This window comes from Nannobrachium achirus (assembly GCF_963921795.1).
Source record: "Nannobrachium achirus genome assembly, chromosome: 11".
Lineage (NCBI taxonomy): Eukaryota > Metazoa > Chordata > Actinopteri > Myctophiformes > Myctophidae > Nannobrachium > Nannobrachium achirus.
Window position 1 is genome coordinate 13,921,254 of NC_137820.1, and position 21,614 is coordinate 13,942,867.

Sequence of the window (21,614 nt, forward strand, 5' to 3'; positions counted from 1 at the left end):
GTGGAACAGGAGCATTGCAAAATGGGTGGGGCTTCTATTCCCAACTTGCATGGCCCTGAGTGCCATGATATTAGTTATTATGAATATAATTCATAATAATAATAATAATGTGTAGTTGCACCGATAGAAGTCGTGGCTATAGTAGCAGTCTGGAGTCTCTGGACCCAAGGAATCTGCTTCTGTCATATAAACTTTATTGTCCCCCACAGCTTCTTTGTATCCTGCCGTTAACCCAATGCTGTGTCAAACTGGCGGATATCTGCACTCAGAGGAGCTCCCTTTTCTATCTTGTTAATACATGCAATGATGTGTGTAAAAAGTACATTTACTTAAGTACTGTACTTAAGTACAGTGTTGAGGTATTTGTACTTTACTTGAGTATTTCCAGTTTTCAGTACTTTTACTTCTAGGCTACTCCACTTCATCTCCACTACAATTATTTGAAAAACTTTAGTTACTAGTTACTTTGCAGATATAAATGATTATGTTATAAAACATACATTAATCCACTTTATGAGCCCTATTAGCCCTATTTTATTCCTTTTTGAAAATAGACGATCTACAAGCTCACAATGTGTCACATCGCGACGCGTTGTGAGCTTGTAGATCTGCTATTTTCAAACATTTTGTGCTTTTACTTTTGGTACTTTATTTTGATGCCAATACTTTCATACTTTTACTCAAGTATAATTTGAATTCCAGACTTTTACTTATGGAGTATTTCTATATTGCAGACTGTACTTTTTCCACCACTGATGACTGACTTATATTACAGTGATTGTGTTACTTTTAATCATCAATATTCATTCTTTCATTTATTCAATTCACTCACTCACTCACTCACTCACTCACTCACTCACTCACTCATTCACTCACTCACTCACTCACTCACTCACTATTTTATCATCATATCATAACACATCAATAGCCTAAATACTCACCTATGTTTTTATATTCATAAGGAGCTGCAGCTTGTGGTGGCACGACTGGGTTATTGACTCTCAATTGTCCCCCATGATCTGAACATCATTTGTTCATATGCAACCAGACGTGGAAGTTGGAACATGCAGCCTCCAAGTAGATTCATGATAAAATCCTATATTTTATTTGTTTGTTGTAGGCTATTTTGTGCGTAGCGGTAATCCAGTTACTTCCAAACGTTTGAGCTCGAGACCGAAAGAGAAATTAGATGTTTGCCCGGGACCCAAATTGAAAACAGCAGATATAGACTACAAGCTCACAATATAGCTTTACACCGCGCTTTTATTTATTGATGAAATTACGGGACCCAAATTGAAAACAGCAGATATGACTACAAGCTCACAATATAGCTTTACACCGCGCTTTTATTTATTGATGAAATTACTTCATCATATAGGCCTATATATTTTTAATTCATGAAAAGCTTAGCTTTTTGGGGATTTAACAATAATTAAAAACAAAATGTAGGAAACAATAAATTAAGGGACCCATAAAAAAAATTGTCCGCGACCCACAAATGCCCAGTGCTTCATGGGAATCGCAGTTGGCTAAATAATCGATAATAATATCAATACCATAGCCTAGATATGACTTTTAATTTGCTGGAGAGGTCTACTCAGGGGGCGCGTCTCAAGTCACGGTCAGCTCTGTGCGCTGCCTGCATGCATGGTGCGCGTTCGTTCACATGGAGCGGTGCCGCTGCGCTGCGCACAACTGACCGCTCTTTGAGGTTGCGCTATAATGAGTGACTTCGCAAGGATGCGGTGAGCGTTTGTTGAGCTGTCACTACTCTCCACTCCGGTGACTCCTGTTCATGACTCCAGGAGGCTGGTTTGTTATGGCTCTGACGTCAGTAAGAGCCCTACAACGAAGCTGTCAAGACTACTATAAAAGCCGACTTTGAAGAGGCAGGAGGAGGATTCAAGTTATGTTGTGTGTGCTGTCTTTCAAGATCACACTGATTAATAGCTCCAAAAGATGCTGATTCTCAGCCTCACGCCCACCCTGCTTGTCCTCCAAGTGACTTTCTTCGCTGTCTTGCATGGTAAGACATTTTTTTTATTGTAAAACTATGAAGGCTTATAGTTACACATAGGCTAATTTACTCCAGCAGATTATAGCCTATTCAAACATTTTAGTTTGTTTTTAGTTTTGTTGATTTGATCTGGCTGTTTATTGAGCAGGTGTTGGCCTAGCCTATGTTCTTGAGCACCTGCTGACAGGTGTTATATATAGGCTACACCAAAACACATTATTATGTTTATGTCATCATCATTTTAGCTCATTGTAACATTGTAGGTGAACTGAGAGTCTGATATGAAACATAATTACACATGAACATCACCTAATTATTTAATAAACAATTCATCAATTTGACCCGTTTCTCTTATAACCCATGCAGAAAGCAGGTCTTTGTATTCTTTATGTGTTTAGTCTAATATAAGTGTCCTTGTTATTTCCTGCACATGCATGTTTATATATCAAATGTAGGCTATATGGTGAAACATATTTTTCTTCTGTTTTTTTACAGGTCACAAATGGACATACAATGGTCAGTATATGCTACTTGTTTTCCTCAACATTTGGTATTTGTTTACAGATTTGTGTTCAAACTCCCCCACCTCCACCCCAAAAAAACAGAAAAACAAAAAAAACAGAAAGGATGCCATGCAGGGTAACCATATTTAACTTGCATTTGTTTGCGTGGAAAGTCTGTGGGCCTGTCTAGTATTCCACCCAAACCAAAAAATGTATTAATTGAGCATTAAGGCCCATTCCCACTGGGCCAGATAACAGATATCTGGAGATATTTCTCCAGATATTTTTCAATGCAAAGTGGATGGTAGATACAGATAAAAAAAACATTTGCCACAGATAAAAGTATCTGTGGCAAATATCTGTGGTATATATTTTTTTTATCTGTATCTACCATCCACTTTGCATTGAAAAAGATCTGGAGAAATATCTCCAGATATCTGTTATCTGGCCCAGTGGGAATGGGCCTTAAGAGTTAATTTACATGCAATCCTGTAGTTGGCCAAAAACTGACTCATACATTTGTGCATACAGCCCGAGAGGTTGGCAAATCTGATGACAGTGTCAAATACAATGGTTTTGAAAACCATTGTTTCGCCTTCCTTTGACCCAATGCAATGCAAGACAGCAGGGAACATCGCCGCCACCTCACTTTAACCACTTACACTCTTTAAGTCCCAGAGTTGGCTATAAGGCTACTGTACTTGGACTGCTTTTTTCTGTCTACACCAAATCTCTTTGCCAAACATTGCCGTCTTACAAGCTCACCAGAGTAGGGCTGCTGGGCTGGGGTTCAAGTGGTAAAAGCCACTGTACTTGTCTTACAACATGTGTGTATTGTGCAGGTGTGCTATTTTAAGCGTGCGACACCGTCGTGCAACAGAGCACGGTTTAAGCACAACACTAGACTGCAGAGAGCTCTGCAATTACACCATTTGATAAGTGGCAGTGGTGGGAAAAGTACTTAACTGTTTTACTTAAGTAAAAGTATCAATACTGCAGTGTAGAAATACTCTGTTACAAGTAAAAGTCTGGAATCCTAATAGTAAAAGTACAAAAGTGTTGGTATCAAAATGTACTTGAATTACCAAAAGTTGAAAGAGCCCATTATGCAGAATGTCCCGTATCAAGTTTTCAAATGTAAAGAAATATTTTAAAATAGCAGCTCTACAAGCTCGGGCGCATTGTGAGCTTGTAGATCGGCTATTTTCAAATAGCCGCGAAATATGGGGTTTAAGCGGTTAATTTGTGTTCAGTATAAATAATAATCAAAATCTTCAAAGTAACTACTAATAACTAAAGTTTTCAAATAATTGTAGTGGAGTAAAAGTACAACATTTGCCTCTGAGATGTAGTGAGTAGAAGTAAAAGCACTGAAAACTGGAAATACTCCAGTAAAGTAGGCCTACTAGTAAACCACTGATCTTTACAGCACTTTGTGGTGTAAGGTTGTACGTGAAGGGTTTCTTCAACCATATCATGACAAGCTCTTACATAAACAAAGGCAGCAGAGTGAACCTTGTGATGTGCCACTGGTTTTCAACAGCCTTTACACCTGTCCCATGCAGGGACACCATGTTAGAAGGAAGTAATATGCAGATGAATGCAATCATTTTGCAATTTTCCCGAAATGAATCGTTAAATGTTGTTTACGATATGCACTGATTTACTGTACATCCTAATCCACTGCACTGTTTAAGACTTGAAGTTGTGCTGCACAATTGAATAATATTCATATTGTGAATTATTTGCTATTTCATGCAAAAAAAAAAAAAAAACGAATGCTTTGGTCAAATAGTAAACAGAAATCATTGTTGCTGTTTGGAAACCTGTAGATGGGTGACTGGCCCTGTTATTATAATATTATATCTGTGGCTGACCATTAATTAAAGAGGTTCATCCATTATTGCTATGCATATTAAGAACAGCTGTTCCTTTGGTAAACCTTCCGAATGGTACAGCTCTTGAGTGCAATGTGGGAGATTTAATTACTGGTCACAAATCAAACCACACAGAGAGAGATCCAGCAGTCTGCAGGACTGATGGGGCTATCCTCGCCTCAGCACTCCTGGGGGATGACCCTATTGGTTTCTCACACTAAATCAGTCATTATGACCGAATATTTTTATCCTGACCAGTGGTGCCACACAGACCTGCATATAGCCTACGCTACACAAATCTGGAGGGACTCTTGCTGAATTTACATAACATAATTCCAAGGTTAAAAAATTACAAGCAGTCAAGCTGTGCTAAAGAACACTGAAGGGCCACCACAGGCCACTGACGTGATTATGAGAGGGCATGTTGGCTCTAATTAAAACAGCAAATGAACTGGACACTGGGTAATTATAGCCACAAGAGTAACTTAAGTTTCTTATTATAGGGAATACTTTGCCCAGCCTGAACTTTGAGCTTTTCCCTTGAGCAAGTATGCAGTGAGTTCACACTCATATATTCTCTTGATGGCTTTCAGCATGTCACGCAGAATCAATTCAAATCTCTCTGTTATTTGACAGAGGTGGTGGTGGTGGAGGGACTTCATCTGTATCATTCATGCTTGCTTAATGATATTCATCTGGCATATGCTGAATGGCGGATTCTTTAAATGGATGCTGAATGGGCAAATCTGTCATAACGTAACAGTGATGTGAACACACATGCTACATTCAGCGCACATAGTCTTTGTCTATTCAGCTTCTGTTGAGCGTTGGCACTGTTCTAAAGGGACATTCTTAGTTTTTCTACTGGAAGCATCTAGAAAAGCCCAGTATGCAGTCCCATTCTTTTGTCAACTCGCCAAATTTAAATATCACACACATAAAAAGCTTCCTGATTTGTTTTTCTTCTAAATCAATTTTCAGTAAGTATTTCCTTTCTCAGATTTCCAGGACCACACTGTGCACTGTTGCTTCCCCTCCAGGCACTCTTTCTTTGGCCATAGACAGCATGTGCTGAGGTCCCATCGACATCATAAAACGCAGAACCTAATTTGCAACAGTGGCCATTTTTGGTGTTGTGTGCTTTATAGTAACCTCTCATTTGGAAAGAGAGCATTCTCATTGACCTCTCATTTGGAAAGAGAGCATTCTCATTGGTTGCCCCATCTAACACCAGCCTGGTTCTCATTCTTGCTGCCTCAGATAGGGGCCAATGGCTTGCAGGGAATAAGCCACAGGACTCTCCCATGCTCCCATGCAGACAGCCCTAGGCTGCACACATACAGTAGAGTATAATAATACTTAACCGCCAAGACCGGCAGGTCATCCCCTCTGGCACTTCACACTTTGGCATACCGTACATTGTTCCATTTGCCCTTTAAGTTGGTGCAGTCTAACATTTTAAAGGCCATGGCATGCATTCAAACCATGTGGTCCTTTTTTAAATAGAGCGAAACATTCATTTAAATATACATTTAAATGCTTTAAATGCAATTGTATATAACAGCTTGGCCGGAACCTGCAGGGATCCTTGCATTTGGGCACAGGTACAGTTTTATTTGGTAATGTTTTGTCATTGGTACTACTGCAGGGCCAGAAGGAGAGCACCATTGGCCAAAGCATTACCCTTTCTGTGGAGGAGCGTTCCAGTCTCCAATAGACATCAAGACAGAGCTGCTAAGGTTTGACCCTACGTTGAGACCCATCGAGGTTCACAACTACAACCTGTCAGCCTATGAGGAACTTACCCTGGGAAACAATGGACATTCAAGTAAGTCGTACAATTTGATCCATGAAATGCATCACAACAGAATAATACGAATAATACGATCCTTTTGCTGTCATTTTGAAGTATTTTTTCACAACTTAATAAATTCTTTACAATAGGTACAGGAGAATGCATACAACCACACATTTAGTTAATTCACTGATCTGAAATCGCATCACCATTAGCATATGAACACACCTGACATAACTGTGAAGCCCGTTTGTCACTTTCACAAATCATATGCTGTATATTAGCATTTTTATGGTGTATCTACTATCTATTCTGCATCTAGCATGAGGCACATCTATTCTGCATCTAGCATGAGGCAAAATGTTTAACCAGCTCTGTGTGTGTGTGTGTGTGTGTGTGTGTGTGTGTGTGTGTGTGTGTGTGTGTGTGTGTGTGTGTGTGTGTGTGTGTGTGTGTGTGTGTGTGCAGGCAGGCGGGTGTGTGTGCAGGCGGGTGGGCGGGCGGGCGGGCGGGCTGGGGGGGGGGGACAGTATCTCTGTAGCCATTAAACAAAACGGGTTTCTTACATTGATGCTCCTACATCATGCAAGCACCAGTTAAAGTTACTTTCCATCCCTCATATACTGTGTGCACAGTGCACATCCCATAATCCACACACTGCACATCATTTTGGAGCTCATATCTTTGAACGGGTAAGGGCTAGTTTAGTTAATTCACTGATCCAGAGGCCAGAGGGATGCTGTACAATAAGTGAGCAGTGCCTTTGCCCAAGCTCATGAATGTTGTGTCATAGGACACATGACCATCTTTCTATTAATAACATTATTGAATATCCGGTAAAACTAGATAGTTGGATGCTTATTAACAAACATTCACATTAGGTTTGGACCAGATAAATGCCTGAGAACTGCTGTGTTGTCTTAGTGGTCTAATTTCTGGGTCAACATAAAGAAAATGATAGGAGGCTCCTCTTTCTGCATCAGCCTCAGCAATTTTCCGTAATAACTCTCTTATTATCTTTGCTGGCCTTACACCCAAAGTAAGCACACCATGTTTAGTCTCAGGCCGCAATCAGACATACGCGTGAGACATCTTCTCTGTATCGTTTGAGAATGAGGGGGGGGGGGGGGGGGGCGGGGAGAGTCCAATGCATCCACCGAAGGCTGTCTTTTGGCCAAGAGACACGGCAAGGACAAAAAAAAACACGTGACTTAGATAGAAAATGCATTGGACTCCAATCCCCCCCTCATTCTCAGACGATACGGACACGATAGCTCTCGCAACTGTCTGTAGGGCGCCTCAGAAAGTACCGGTATGGGCAGAGATTAGTCAGTGGCCCTACGCTGTTTGGTGTGTCATAACAAATGGACTCTGTATCAGTTTTATTTCATCACGTTATTTTCAATATCTATTCTTAACACACACTTTAACATAATAGCTATGTCCAAATATACCGTAGCTTACAAACAATAGACAGCAATACCCACACGCCACAGAAGCACAATTCATTTTAATTACTTGAAAAGTGTGTTTATTCTTCTAAAATTGCACTGTTTTGCATTGTATCATTATGCTTTATTTGAACAGAGAATATGCTGTGTGTCGAAGGTGGTTGGGTGGACTGCAGCACAAACGACAAAACTTTTGTCAAGGTGCATGCATGGTGCAGAAAAATGCTACGTATGAGCAATTTAAGATGACATCTGCAGACTAATCTGTCTGTAATGTCATGCCCTATGTTCGTCAGAGCATTACAATGGCTGTGACTTCAGCAGAGATAAATTGGCACCCACCAGCAATCACTGTTTCACCACCTGCGTGTATGTCTGCCATCAGCCGAGTGGTATTATCAGCTTGACTTGTGTCCCCAAAATATGCAGAGACAGCAATTTTACTGTTGAGCATATAGTCAGGGGATTTTATAACATGCCACACATATCAAACACAGCTACGAATAGTTTGAAAAATAGGAACTTTGACCACACAGAAAATAATATGTTAATTTGGATTATTTAAATTTTTGTCGATGGTCCTGTTCAGACCACAGCAAAAGAATCTTTTTATATATATAAAAATAAAAAGCTAAACCTGAAGTTGGAGAGCAGGGACGTGCTGGGCCCCTGATTAAGCCCGGGAAAAAGAGTTGTAGAGGCCCTCATTGCGCGCTATAGAGAGAGATCTCTCTCTATAGCGCTGCTGCTACTCAAAGATTTGCCATTTCAGATCATGACAAGTGACAAGCCAGTGGGCCAATTACAGGAGTTATATTTCGTCATTGTCGGGTGGAAACCTTGTATGTCCAAAACCATTTTAAAATGATTTAAACTAGTGAAAACAGCCGATCTACAAGCACACACCGCCTCGCATCGCGAGGCGTTGTGTGCTTGTAGATCTGCTGTTTTCACTACTTTTGTGCAACGGCCTTGTATGATGAAGCAGCGCTTTGCTTTGCGAAAAAAATTATAAATGTGAAACTTGGAGATACGAGGTTTCAGCCTGACAGTGACGATTTACTTGGTTGGCCGCCCAGCCCCCAAAATGGAACAAAGGCCGACATTTTATTTTTATTTTTTTCCTAATGGCTGGCCTGGACTGGCCGGGAATGAACCGGCCGTTCGGGAGTTGTCACGCTTTTCCCAATGGCCAGCACGTCCCTGTTGGAGAGAGTGGGTCAAAGCCATTGATTACCTAAAATTCACGTTCTCTGTGTTTGGGCTTTGTTTGGTCTCTCTCCCCCACAGTGCAACTGTCCCTTCCCTCCAGGATGTTTATCTCTGGTCTGCCTCATCGCTACACCGCAGCCCAGCTCCACTTCCACTGGGGCTCCTCCAACAGGCCTGCTGGCTCTGAACACACGGTCGAGGGTCACCAGTTTGCTGCAGAGGTAACAGGCATGAACACCGCCGTTCATTGGGAGAGTGTTTTCTGCTGGCGTTTCAGTCAGAGTGTATCAAAGGGTGCGTTCGGAAATGCGCACCGGTTCTGGTTAGGGTTAGGGTTAGGGTTAGGTTTAGGCATAGTTTTACTGAGGTTAGGGTTAGGGTTAGGGTTAGGGTTAGGGTTAGGCATATTTTTACTGAGGTTAGGGTTAGGATTAGGGTTAGGTTTAGGCACTCACTATCACTACACTGAGCACACACCCGGTGCGCATTTCCGAACGCACACCCTTTGATACAATCGGACTGAAACACCAGCAGAAAACACTCTCCCGCCGTTCATTATCGAGCAGGGGCGTCACGAGGGGGGGGGGGGGGGGGGGGGGCTTAATTATTTAGCTATTGAAAAATAGCAGATATACAAGCTCACGCTGCGAGCTAGTAGATCAGCTATTTTTGAAAAATCTTTGAATATGTATTTTTTAAGCATTGTGTTCGTTTGTAGCTCACATTTAGCCAAATACATATCAATTTGCCTGACAGAAACAAAGGTTTCTCAAAAAACCTTAGGATTTGAAATATTCAAAGACAAATTTTCACGATTTTTCAAAAATAGCAGATCTACAAGCTCGCAGCGTGGCACTCGGTGCCGCGCTGTGAGCTTGTATATCTGCTATTTTTCAATAGTTAAAGCACAAACTAATGCGTAATAATGGGCTCCCAGTCTAAATGGGTTAAACCCCCTCCCCCTATGAAGAACATGCATGGGGGCCCGCAGTGAATCCTTGTACCCAGGGCCCAGAATTTGGTGCGAGTCCCCTGTTCTCGAGAGCTGGTAATCACATTTTTAGAGGGATGTGTTCACAGTTTTGGAGATGCGGACAAATTGTTTGATAGTCTGATAACTTCAGTATCATGACATCTTCGGAGTCAAACCATGTGACAAGTTGGGAGCTTTTACATCGGCTATTTTCGGTACGAAACACTGTCTCTCGTGACAAAGTATAAATACGTTTTTTTTTAGAGTTGCGTGTCTACATACCGGTATTTCTGAACCTCAGGATCGTGGCAGATGTGCAGTTAAAGCAGTAGCAGCCACCCATTGGCCAGTTACAGAAACCTCTTATCTTGCATCTTCCACGTATAGTATAATTGAATGCTTGTACTTAAAACCTTTGAAGCTATGATTCATTCTAATTAAAGAGGCATGTAACATTATAGGCCAAGAAAGATATGATAAACCGCATCCTACCATTTCAGCCAATGGGTGTCAGAAAGAGCTCACAGCTATGCTTACCATTGTCTTTTTAAAATAAAGGAACACAAGAAGTTGCAGTATGTCTAGGATTTGATGTTGTAATTGTAACCTCTTTGACCTTTTTTACTATTTTGAAAAACATTAAAAAAAAAACTTCAAATAGCCAATCTACATCGACATGTTGTGAACTTGTACATCAGCTATTTGAAATATTTAAAAATGTTTTTCAAAATAGTAAAAAATGTCAACAACGTTTAGGGATAAGGGGTAAAGGCAAGGATGAAAATAGGCCCCTTCTCTGCATGTATAGTTTCAAATCAAAATATATAAAGGTATAATGAGTAGGATCTGTTGGTGGTGGTTTGTAACAACAACATTCCAAAATTGGACCCTCCTCCCCGGATGACACCAACAGCGCATACCTTCTGCCCAATGGTTGACGTCCAGAAATGTCTGAACAAAGTAAAATACGAAAATACAGGTAGAGGGAATAGTACCTTTGCCATCTTACGAAACGATCCATATTTATCTTGTCAGATACACTAGTTACTGTACATGTGTCAAAAGGCAACTTTCTGAAGGGATTTGAAGGGATTAGAGTATTAGATTATTACATGTTTGGGGTTTTCAACCGCCTCTTAAGATGACTGGCTCCTCTCTCCTATTTCATGTGTCAAGCTCAGTAAGCAATGTTGGCACACCAGGATGAGTCATACAGTTTGCTCCATTTACTTTTGAAGGTGAATTTTTATATATAATTTAGCATTTCATTTGAATCACTGCGTGTGGTGGCATGTCACAACATGTGGCCGGTTAGGGACCATAGTCCTGCTGCAGAGGAACCACATTTAAAGCATTGTGGTTTGACCTGCGTTTGTCAGTGGACACGTAGAGCGTGTGCAACCTTTCAGCTCTCTCCAGGCCCCAGAACCACAGTCTCTTACTTTCCTTGATGACACGTTGTTTTGGGAGGAATGATGGAAAATTGAACATTTCCCAGAAATTGTGGAATTGTCCCCCTTTCTTTTGCCCAGGACAGACCATAGTCCATAAATACCAGGGATAGACCACCCACTGGAGTACACACTGTGAAATCCTCAGTGTTAAATGAACCCAGCAGAGGGTACAAAAGCAAACCAAATTGACCAGTAACACTAAGAATGTCACTGTGCAGTTCCACTGTTTCTTGTGTTCTTTCCTTTTAAAGCCAGACCCAAGAACACGTGACATTGCCAACTATGTCATATCCAATTAACACTTAGAGTATATGTGGAAAACATGCTATGTTTAGTGACAAACACTTCGCAAGAAGATGCTGTTTATAAAGTCTTTAAAGAGGAGAGAATTATGTGAGCTAAAGATACAGTAGAGATATATTTTAGATCAAGCTCTTGCTGAAATGTCTTTAGATCAACTAGGGGATTGATTTGTTACCCTTTACATTCACAGATGCATGTTGTGCACTTTAATTCGGACAAGTACCCCAATATTTCCATGGCAATGGACAAATCTGATGGCCTGGCAGTGCTGGGGGTCCTGATTGAGGTGAGCACTCTTTGGAATGTAGAGTGAACTCAATTCAAAATGCATTGGGAACACATCGGTCAGGGTACTAAAGTATCGTTCGATTTTCAATAGGAATTCAATTTTAAAAAATCATTTTTCTCTCAATTTTTTAATTTTCCAGCTCCCCATAAAATCAAATATTGGTTCATTTTTCCAATTTTCTAGCTTGCAAAAAAATCAGGAAAATGCTTCAATTTTGCTTCAATTTTTTAAATGTGTGATTCGTCTTTGTCATTATTTGATTTGGAACCGACAAAGGAAAAACATCTTTAAAAAAGGTATTTTTCATTTTTTACCACATTACGAATATCAAAAAATTGACCAATTTTTTCAATTTTCTAGCTTGCAAAAAAATCATGAAAATGCTTCAATTTTTTAAATGTGTGATTCATATTTGTCATTATTTGATTTGGAACCGACAAAGGAAAAACATCTTTAAAAAAGGTATTTTTCATTTTTTTACCACATTACGAATATCAAAAAATGGACCAATTTTTCAAATGTTCTAGCTTGCAAAGAAATCAGGAAAATGCTTCAATTTTTTAAATGTGTGATTCGTCTTTGTCATTATTTGATTTGGAACCAACAAAGGAAAAACATCTTGAAAAAGGTATTTCTTAATTTCTTACCCCATTACAACAATCAAAAAATGGGCCCATTTTTCCAATTTTCTAGCCCACAAAAAAGTCAGGAAAATGCTTAAAATTTGCTCAATTTTTTGAATGTGTGATTCATATTTTGGCATTATTTGATTTGGAACCGACAAACAAAAAATAGGCCCATTATTCAATTTTCAAGTCCAGGAAAGAAATCGTCATCATGAATGTCACGTGACCACGTGTCAAGTCACATGGTACACAACTTCAAAATAAAAGCTGTAGGCTAGTCTAACATCCAACAAGTAATAGGATCAACATGCAGGCAGGCAGGGGGTCCATGAGGGGTTTACAAGGGGGTCCATGGCTGGTTCCCAAAGTGTGGTTTGGGGACCCCCAGGGTTTCTATGGCTGGTTCACAACAGCCTGGTACAACGACAGCCATGGCTGGTTCCCAAAGTGTGGTTCGGGGACCTCTTGAGGTCCATGACGGATTTCCAAGGGGGTCCATGGCTGGTTCTCAAAGTGTGGTTCGGGGACCTCTGGGGGTCCCTGAGGGGTTTCCAAGGGGGTCCATGGCTGGTTAGCAATAAGTGTGTTTAATTGCGACCGTAGTAGGTCGCAGTTACTTTTACACTCTCTACTATCCAAACCTCCACCAGCCGCCAGCCTGTCCTTCCCTCCGTCACGTCACTCGTCACACGTCACACTTTCCCCCTACTCATATCTCCGCCACCGTTGCCCCGATCCATGCCAAAATTTCCATACAAACTCCTTGCCTGCCAAACTACAACCTCGAAGGACCCCCGGAGCTCCAGGGACCCCCAGGTCCCTGGGGGACCCCCAGGTGTAAAAAATGACCAAATGTGCAAAAAAGACCACCCCAAAGGGGCTGCTCACGGGGAATTCCCGGGGACCACCGACTCCTGGTGCTCCAGAACGGATGCAAAAGTGGTGGCGCCCCCAGTGGAGGACCCCCTCCACTGCAGCTCACATAAAATGCCTTAACTCGGGCTAGGAGCGACCGGGAGAGCCGGGGCCGGTACCTATTCGTCCGCCTCGGCAGCGCGGAGACCCCACCTCTCATTTCTCATATGGCCCTCTTCTAGCGCCACCATGAGGCCGATTCTGCAAAACACATTTTTGGACACTGCTCCTAAAATTTTTGCCCTAAAATCACACAAATCGGTACACAGTATGTCTACACTCATGTCATCAACTTGGATCTGTCCCATATAGCGCCACCTTCAGGCCGATTTTTTAAAACACATTTTTGGACACTGCTCCTACAATCTTTGCCCTAAGATCACGCAAATCGCTACACAGTATGTCTACACTCATCTCATCAACATGGATCTGTCCCATTTAGCGCCACCTTCAGGCCGATTTTTTTAAACACATTTTTGGACACTGCTCCTACAGATTTTGCCCTAAAATCACACAAATCGCACAGTATCTCTACAGTCATGTAATCAAAACGCATCTGTCCCATCCAGCGCCACCATCAGGACGATTTTGGTAAAACAAACTTTTGGCCTTTTTGTGGAGATAAGCGACCAACGGTCGCTTATCTCCCGATTAGGGAGTCTTACTGGTAGTGTAATAGGTGAAATAGTGTAATAGTGCATTCTTATCAAAACCTCCACCAGCTGTCAGTCTGTCAGTCAGTCTGTCAGTCAGACTTTCAGTCACACTTTTGCCCTTCTCATAGTGGTTTTGGCTGCCAAACCACTACCCCATTTCTCCCTCTTCTAGCGCCACCATGAGGCCGCTTCTTGCAAAACACATACTTTTTTGGACACTGCTCCTACAAATTCTGCCCTAAAATCACGTAAAGCGGTACACATTATGTCTACACTCATGTCATCAGCATGGATCTGTCCGAGATAGCGCCACCATCAGGGCATCCTAAAATCACGCTTTGCTGTGATTTTACGCTTTGCGTGATTTTACGGCAAAATCTGTAAAAGCAGAGTCCAAAAATGTCTTTGAAAAATCGCCCTGATGGTGGCGCTATCTTGGACAGTGTCAACCCAGTGTAGACATACTGTGTACCGCTTTGCGTGATTTTAGGGCAAAATTTGTAGGAGCAGTGTCCAAAAATGTGTTTTGCAAGAAGCGGCCTCATGGTGGCGCTAGAAGAGGGAGAAATGGGGGTAGTGGTTTGGCAGCCAAAATCACTATGAGAAGGGAAAAAGTGTGACTGAAAGTCTGACTGACAGACTGACTGACAGACTGACAGCTGGTGGAGGTTTTGATAGTAACTGCAACCTGACGGTCGCAATGACACTATTATATTATTACACTTATTACAATATTACACTATTACCCTTATTGCGCTATTACACTACCAGTAAGACTCCCTAATAGGGTGATTTTAGGGCAGTGTCCAAAAATGTGTTTTCAAAAATCGGCCTGAAGGTGGCGCTATATGGGACAGATCCATGTTGATGACACGAGTGTAGACATACTGTGTACCGATTTGCGTGATTTTAGGACAAAAAATTTAGGAGCTGTGTCCAAAAATTTGTTTTGCAAGAATCGGCCTCATGGTGGCGCTAGAAGAGGGTCATGTGTGAATTGATGGGTGGAGGTTGTGGTTTGGCAGGCAAGGAGTATGTGTGCAAAATTTGGCATGGATCTGGGCAACGGTTGCGGAGATATGAGCAGGGCAAAAGTGTGACGTGTGACAGACAGACAGACAGACTGACGGACGGACGGACGGACGGACGGACGGACGGACGGACGGACGGACGGACGGACGGACGGACGGACGGACGGACGGACGGACGGACAGACGGACGGACGGACGGACGGACGGACGGACTCACAGCTGGTCGAGGTTTTGATAGTAACTGCGACATAACGGTCGCAATAACATTTATGCTATTTCAATATTACAAGTAATGCACTATTACACTATTTCACCTATTACACTACCAGTAAGACTCCCTAATCGGGAGATAAGCGACCGTAGGTCACATGTATACACAAAGAGGGCTGTAACTGCCATTGGTTCCTAGTTGTGTGGGCAATGTGTAGACATACTGTGTACCGATGTGCGTGATTTTAGGGCAAAATCTGTAGGAGCAGTGTCCAAAAATGTGTTTAGCAAGAATCGGCCTCATGGTGGCGCTAGAAGAGGGCCATGTGAGAAATGAGGGGTGGGGTCTCCGCGTTGCCTTGGCGGACGAATAGGTACCGGCCCCGGCTCTCCCGGACGCTCCTAGCCCGAGTTACGGCATTTTATGTGAGCTGCAGTGGAGGGGGTCCTCCACTGGGGGCGCCACCACTTTGGCATCCGTTCTGGAGCAGCAGGAGTCGGTGGTCCCCGGGAATTCCCCGTGAGCAGCCCCGTTGGGGTGGTCATTTGGTCATTTTTGCATATTTGGTCATTTTTTACATCTGGGGGTCCCCCAGGGACCTGGGGGTCCCTGGAGGTCCGGGGGTCCATGGAGGTTGTAGTTTGGCAGGCAAGGAGCGTGTGTGCAAAATTTGGCATGGATCGGGCCAACGGTTGCGGAGATATGAGCAGGGCAATAGTGTGACGTGTGAGGTGTGACAGACAGAGGGACAGACAGACAGACAGACAGACAGACGGACAGTTTGTGCAGGCTGTGATAGTAAGTAGCGACCTACGGTCGCAATTACACTTATTGCTAACCAGCCATGGACCCCTTTGGAAACCCCTCAGGGACCCCCAGAGGTCCCCGAACCACATTTATTGCTAACCAGCCATGGACCCCCTTGGAAATCCGTCATGGACCTCAAGAGGTCCCCGAACCACACTTTGGGAACCAGCCATGGCTGTACGTGTACCAGGCTGTTGTGAACCAGCCATAGAAACCCTGGGGGTCCGCAAACCACACTTTGGGAACCAGCCATGGACCCCCTTGTAAACCCCTCATGGACCCCCTGCCTGCCTGCATGTTGATCCTATTACTTGGATGTTAGACTAGCCTACAGCTTTTATTTTGAAGTTGTGTACCATGTGACTTGACACGTGGTCACGTGACATTCATGATGACGATTTCTTTCCTGGACTTGAAAATTGAATAATGGGCCTATTTTTTGTTTGTCGGTTCCAAATCAAATAATGCCAAAATATGAATCACACATTCAAAAAATTGAGCAAATTTTAAGCATTTTCCTGATTTTTTTGTGGGCTAGAAAATTGGAAAAATGGGCCCATTTTTTGATTGTTGTAATGGGGTAAGAAATTAAGAAATACCTTTTTCAAGATGTTTTTCCTTTGTCGGTTCCAAATCAAATAATGACAAAGACGAATCACACATTTAAAAAATTTAAGCATTTTCCTGATGTTTTTGCAAGCTAGAAAATTGGAAAAATTGGTCCATTTTTTGATATTCGTAATGTGGTAAAAAAATGAAAAATACCTTTTTTAAAGATGTTTTTCCTTTGTCGGTTCCAAATCAAATAATGACAAATATGAATCACACATTTAAAAAATTGAAGCATTTTCCTGATTTTTTTGCAAGCTAGAAAATTGAAAAAATTGGTCAATTTTTTGATATTCGTAATGTGGTAAAAAATGAAAAATACCTTTTTTAAAGATGTTTTTCCTTTGTCGGTTCCAAATCAAATAATGACAAAGACGAATCACACATTTAAAAAATTGAAGCAAAATTGAAGCATTTTCCTGATTTTTTTGCAAGCTAGAAAATTGGAAAAATGAACCAATATTTGATTTTATGGGGAGCTGGAAAATTAGAAAATTGAGAGAAAAATGATTTTTTAAAATTGAATTCCTATTGAAAATCGAACGATACTTTAGTACCCTGACCCCACATCCCGCTAACTGTGCCTCCTACACAGGTAGGCGAGTTCAATCCAGCCTTTGAGAAGTTCCTGAGGTTCATCAATGGTATCAAGTACAGAGGTAAGTTTAATGTGACTTCATTGGAACAATAATTGTTCCAGATAGATAGAGATACAGTATGCATGCGAAATGTTAATTATTAACATTTTGCATGCATACTGTATCTCTATCTATCTATCTATCTATCTATCTATCTATCTATCTATCTATCTATCTATTTCCAGTGATTACCAAACAGGTGTGCCTTGGGATTTTGTGACCACCATACATGTATACACCATACATATTCAAGTATACAAAAAGTCATACATAATTCTTTGTATTTACTTTATCATTATCGCTTGTGCCCACTCATTTACCAACACTGACACACATTTTATACCCTAGAAAATGCATTTTAACCAGTTTCAACCTGGTGTTGTTATTGGTTTGCCTTAAGGTTAGAAAACAAAACATTAGCCCATATGAGTTGATAAGCATTGAGCAAATGTCTCCACTGGCAGATCAGAGAGTGAAGGTGGCAGGTTTCAACATCAAGGCGCTGCTGCCTCCACGTCTGGATGAATATTACCGCTACGACGGCTCCCTGACCACGCCTCCTTGCTATCCCAGTGTGCTGTGGACGCTGTTCAGGAATCATGTAACCATCTCCCACAGACAGGTATTTGACCACCACTGTAACAGTAGCCTAAATATGATGCAATAAGTCAGTGGTTCTCAACCTTTTCAGGCCGCAACCCCCAAAATAACCATATTTTAACTGGGGACCCCCCACCCCGACGAGCACTGAGAATTGAAGCATTACATTTTGTATGACACAGTTCTGTTGTGAAAATAGCAGATCTACATGCTCACAACGCCTCGCATGTAGATTGGCTATTTTCACAATTTCTGCCTCTAATATTTGACAATTTGGCCAATGTTCAATTTGTAATTTAAGATGTATTAAACAGTCCTTACATTGTAACTCTATACGCTTAAACATTATGTTGGTTTGTTCACTGTTGAGTCAGAAAACAATGTTTCACATTAAGTTGATCATCTGGGGACCCCTCCAAATATTTGGGGACCCCCCTGGGGGTCCCGACCCACAGGTTGAGAACCACTGCAATAAGTAAAACGATAAGAGATAGATGAAAGCTAATTAAAAGTGACAACAGCTAAATCAAGGAAAGCACTTGACATAAAAGTATGTTTTCAGAAGTGATTTCAGGTAGGGCGTTGTAAAGAATTACATTGTAATGACTTGGCTATGGAAAATCTCTGTGTCTGATGTGGTTAGTTCTGTTGTGCCTCCCTAGTTTATGAACCTAGCAACTGCCATGTACTCCTCCCATGCCCAAGACTCTGCCCCAGTACCCCTGAATGGCAACTACAGGAAACCGCAGCTCACTGACAACCGCCTTGTCCTGGTCTCCTTTAAGGACGGTAAGTATGGTCTGCAAAATGGGTTTGGTGTATTGTTGGACCATGAGGGTAGAATTTACCTTGTGTGATGAAATCTGTGCTGCATAAAAAATGGCTTATGGACGCACATGAGTTGTTGGTAATCTTTCTCTCCGCTGCTGGGTAAAAGGGCTGTCACACTGGCTTCTGCTTGTGCATTATCACCTGCTTGTGGTCGAGCTGTTACCTTGTTATTCATAACCATTTGAGAGTTGACTGACATGGATGTTCTTGCTGGAAAGTATGCCGTCCCCTCGACACAGTACAAATTATCCATTCCTTTTACATAATGAGATACTCTACAGCACATAAATCTGTCCTCTAAGGCCTGATTTTAGTCAGCGGCGGTTTACCGCACTGTATGGACGTAAATACCATACGCTGTGGTATGACAAGAATCTGCATGTTCTCCTCTTCTTCAGAGCTTCACTTTCAGGGCTTCTGATTCTCTTAATGGCAGATCTGTACTGACACGCAGCGGGGCACCCTTTGCTCTTCTGGCTTTCTTGATGGGTGCTGCTCAGCAGGAGACGGCTCTGTCCTTTCACTACCGGCAATGCTCATGCATGCTGGGCCTGTAGGCCAAAGGCATACTATACATGGATATCCTTGAAGCTGGGGTTGTTTAACAAGTTGTGATTGGCTTTGTGTCCGATGCAGGCAGAGGACTGTACGGTCCTCTTACAGTCACATCCCCACTGGTGAGGAAGCGAATCATTCAGCAGCTGCTGGTTGGTGACCTGGCAGACCTGGCTGACGAGGGGCTCTACAAGCTCCTACCGCAGGCTGCGGTGAACCCCCCCACTAGCAACAAATGGAGATACCTCAACAGTCAGTACGAGTACGGCGGCACCCTCTCCGTGCCCAAGCAACAGCGGTTGTACCCCTCGATGCACAAGAAGAGCCAGAGCAGCCGCTATGTGGGAATGCCAGGGCTGGGGGAGGATGCTCTTTGCTACGGCACAGTGGAGCAGGAGATTATGCGTCAGCTGAGGAGATCCCGCGGTGGGAGCGATTTGGTTCAGGCTCTCAGAGACGCCATATTCCCCGGGCTCAACCTCAAGAGTTACCTGGAGTGTAAATCAGATCTGGCCCTCTCCACCATCAGACTTATTCTCCGCGACCGGCCGCCGACAGACGAGGCTACTGAACTGGAACGCTCTCTGACAAGAGCCACCATGGGGCAGAGGAAGTTTCCCCAAGGAATGAAGCTACCTGTGGGACAGTCAAAGTATGAACCTCTTCTCCCACCGCTGACAAATTATGAACCTCTCCCACCTCTGACAAAGTATGAACCTCTATCACCACTGGCAAAGCATGAAGGATTCCATCCTGCTGGCACTCTTCCCGGGAAATCTCAGGCCCATGGTGCTCAATTCACCTGGATCCTGCCTATGGAGGTGGAAGACTAGAGAGCTCGCAGACACGATATTGGGCATACTGTAGCCTAAAGCCTGCTTTTGTTGCATTCCCCAGCAACTAGCTATGTGTTCCAGAATGAAAGACTGATCAACACGTTGAACTGTAGCCAAAACGTCTCCTGATCAAACTCTCGTCGCCTGATGACCAAATTATTTTAAATTAAATTATTGTTTGTAGTACATGCACATCGTTGTTAGATAATTATTTTTGATTTACTACATTTACAGTAGAAATGTATTTTGACAAAGGCACAAGAAATGACTTTCGCAATATGACAGGAAGATATTTGTTGAATGAGGAAGAATGATGAATGAGGAAACGTCTCAAAAGGGACATTTTGTCTCTTTGAAGAGCTTTGCTTGCTAAACATAGCATTATTTTAAATGGACCGTGGTGCCTTGATGAGGGCAAAACTGTTTTAATGTCTTGTGCCTGGAAATCTGTGTGCGTTGAGCTACATGTAATGCAGACAGAGACCAGAGACCTTCTAGGAAAATGTTAATTTTACTACGCAACCCTTTGTCCTGTGGCAGAGCAATTCTGGCATAGGCATAGTAATTGTCTCAGACAATGGAGATGGCAGCTACAGTAAACCATAAGAATTGAGAAAGCTGAAGCAATTAAGGATCTCTGGTTTCACAATTGTTGCCGCTCTTCTAAATAAAATAGGTAACACTGCAAGACTTGCGCTGTTTTCTAAATAAAGGAATGTATGAAGCAAACATGGCAGATCTTTTTCAATACCTTTTTATACCATCTATACCTTTTCTTAAATACTTTTATCACACATTTCATAGAACTACAATAGTCATATTATTATTATTACCCTTATATATTTATTTATTATTGTTTATTTATCATTTCTATTTTCCTGTTTTGGTCCTGCCAATGGCAAGCTATTAAGACAAAAAAAAGGTGAATTGACGTAACTCAACATTAGAATTTTACGGGGAGTAAAAGAGTTATAGATAAGGAGAGTTAAATATAGTTAAAGCACAGGGGTATCAGCTTGCCCAATGTTGGCCGGGTTTATTGTGCTTACAACATGTTGCAAACAGCGTGTTCAGGTTCCGGTACCCAGCATTGGCATTCAAATGTCCACTCTAATGGCAAGAGAACATTTATGTAATGCAAGTCTATAGCCTGTGGTGTAGAAGGCCATTTGTCACTTGAAACAGTTGTTCCCTAAAAAAAAAAAAGAATGTGAAATTGCTGTAACTACGTACAAAGAGTTGAGAACAGTTTACTCATTTATGTAGCCTGGAAACCAGACAAATACTGAAAAAAGTGACAGTGATATTTGTTTGGCCATGCCAGGCTATAATTTATGCTCTGTCGTGACGGCGTCGCTTGCAGAAAATAGCAGACCTACAAGCATCCACAACATGTTGGGAGCTTTTAGTTTGACTATTCTCGCC

At 42.2% G+C, this 21,614-nt stretch overlaps 1 protein-coding gene across 1 annotated transcript; it reads left to right on the forward strand.

Moving 5' to 3' along the window:
• Positions 1-1,959: 1,959 nt before the first annotated feature.
• On the forward strand, positions 1,960-20,186 carry ca12 (carbonic anhydrase XII; the record flags this gene model as incomplete). The annotated part of the gene is made up of 8 exons (XM_080736872.1): positions 1,960-2,026; positions 6,046-6,225; positions 8,934-9,076; positions 11,776-11,871; positions 17,325-17,388; positions 17,832-17,989; positions 18,630-18,756; positions 19,435-20,186. 8 exons carry the CDS (start codon positions 1,960-1,962, stop codon positions 20,184-20,186), a joined length of 1,587 nt encoding a protein of 528 aa, XP_080592998.1.
• Between the last annotated feature and the right edge of the window lie 1,428 nt (positions 20,187-21,614).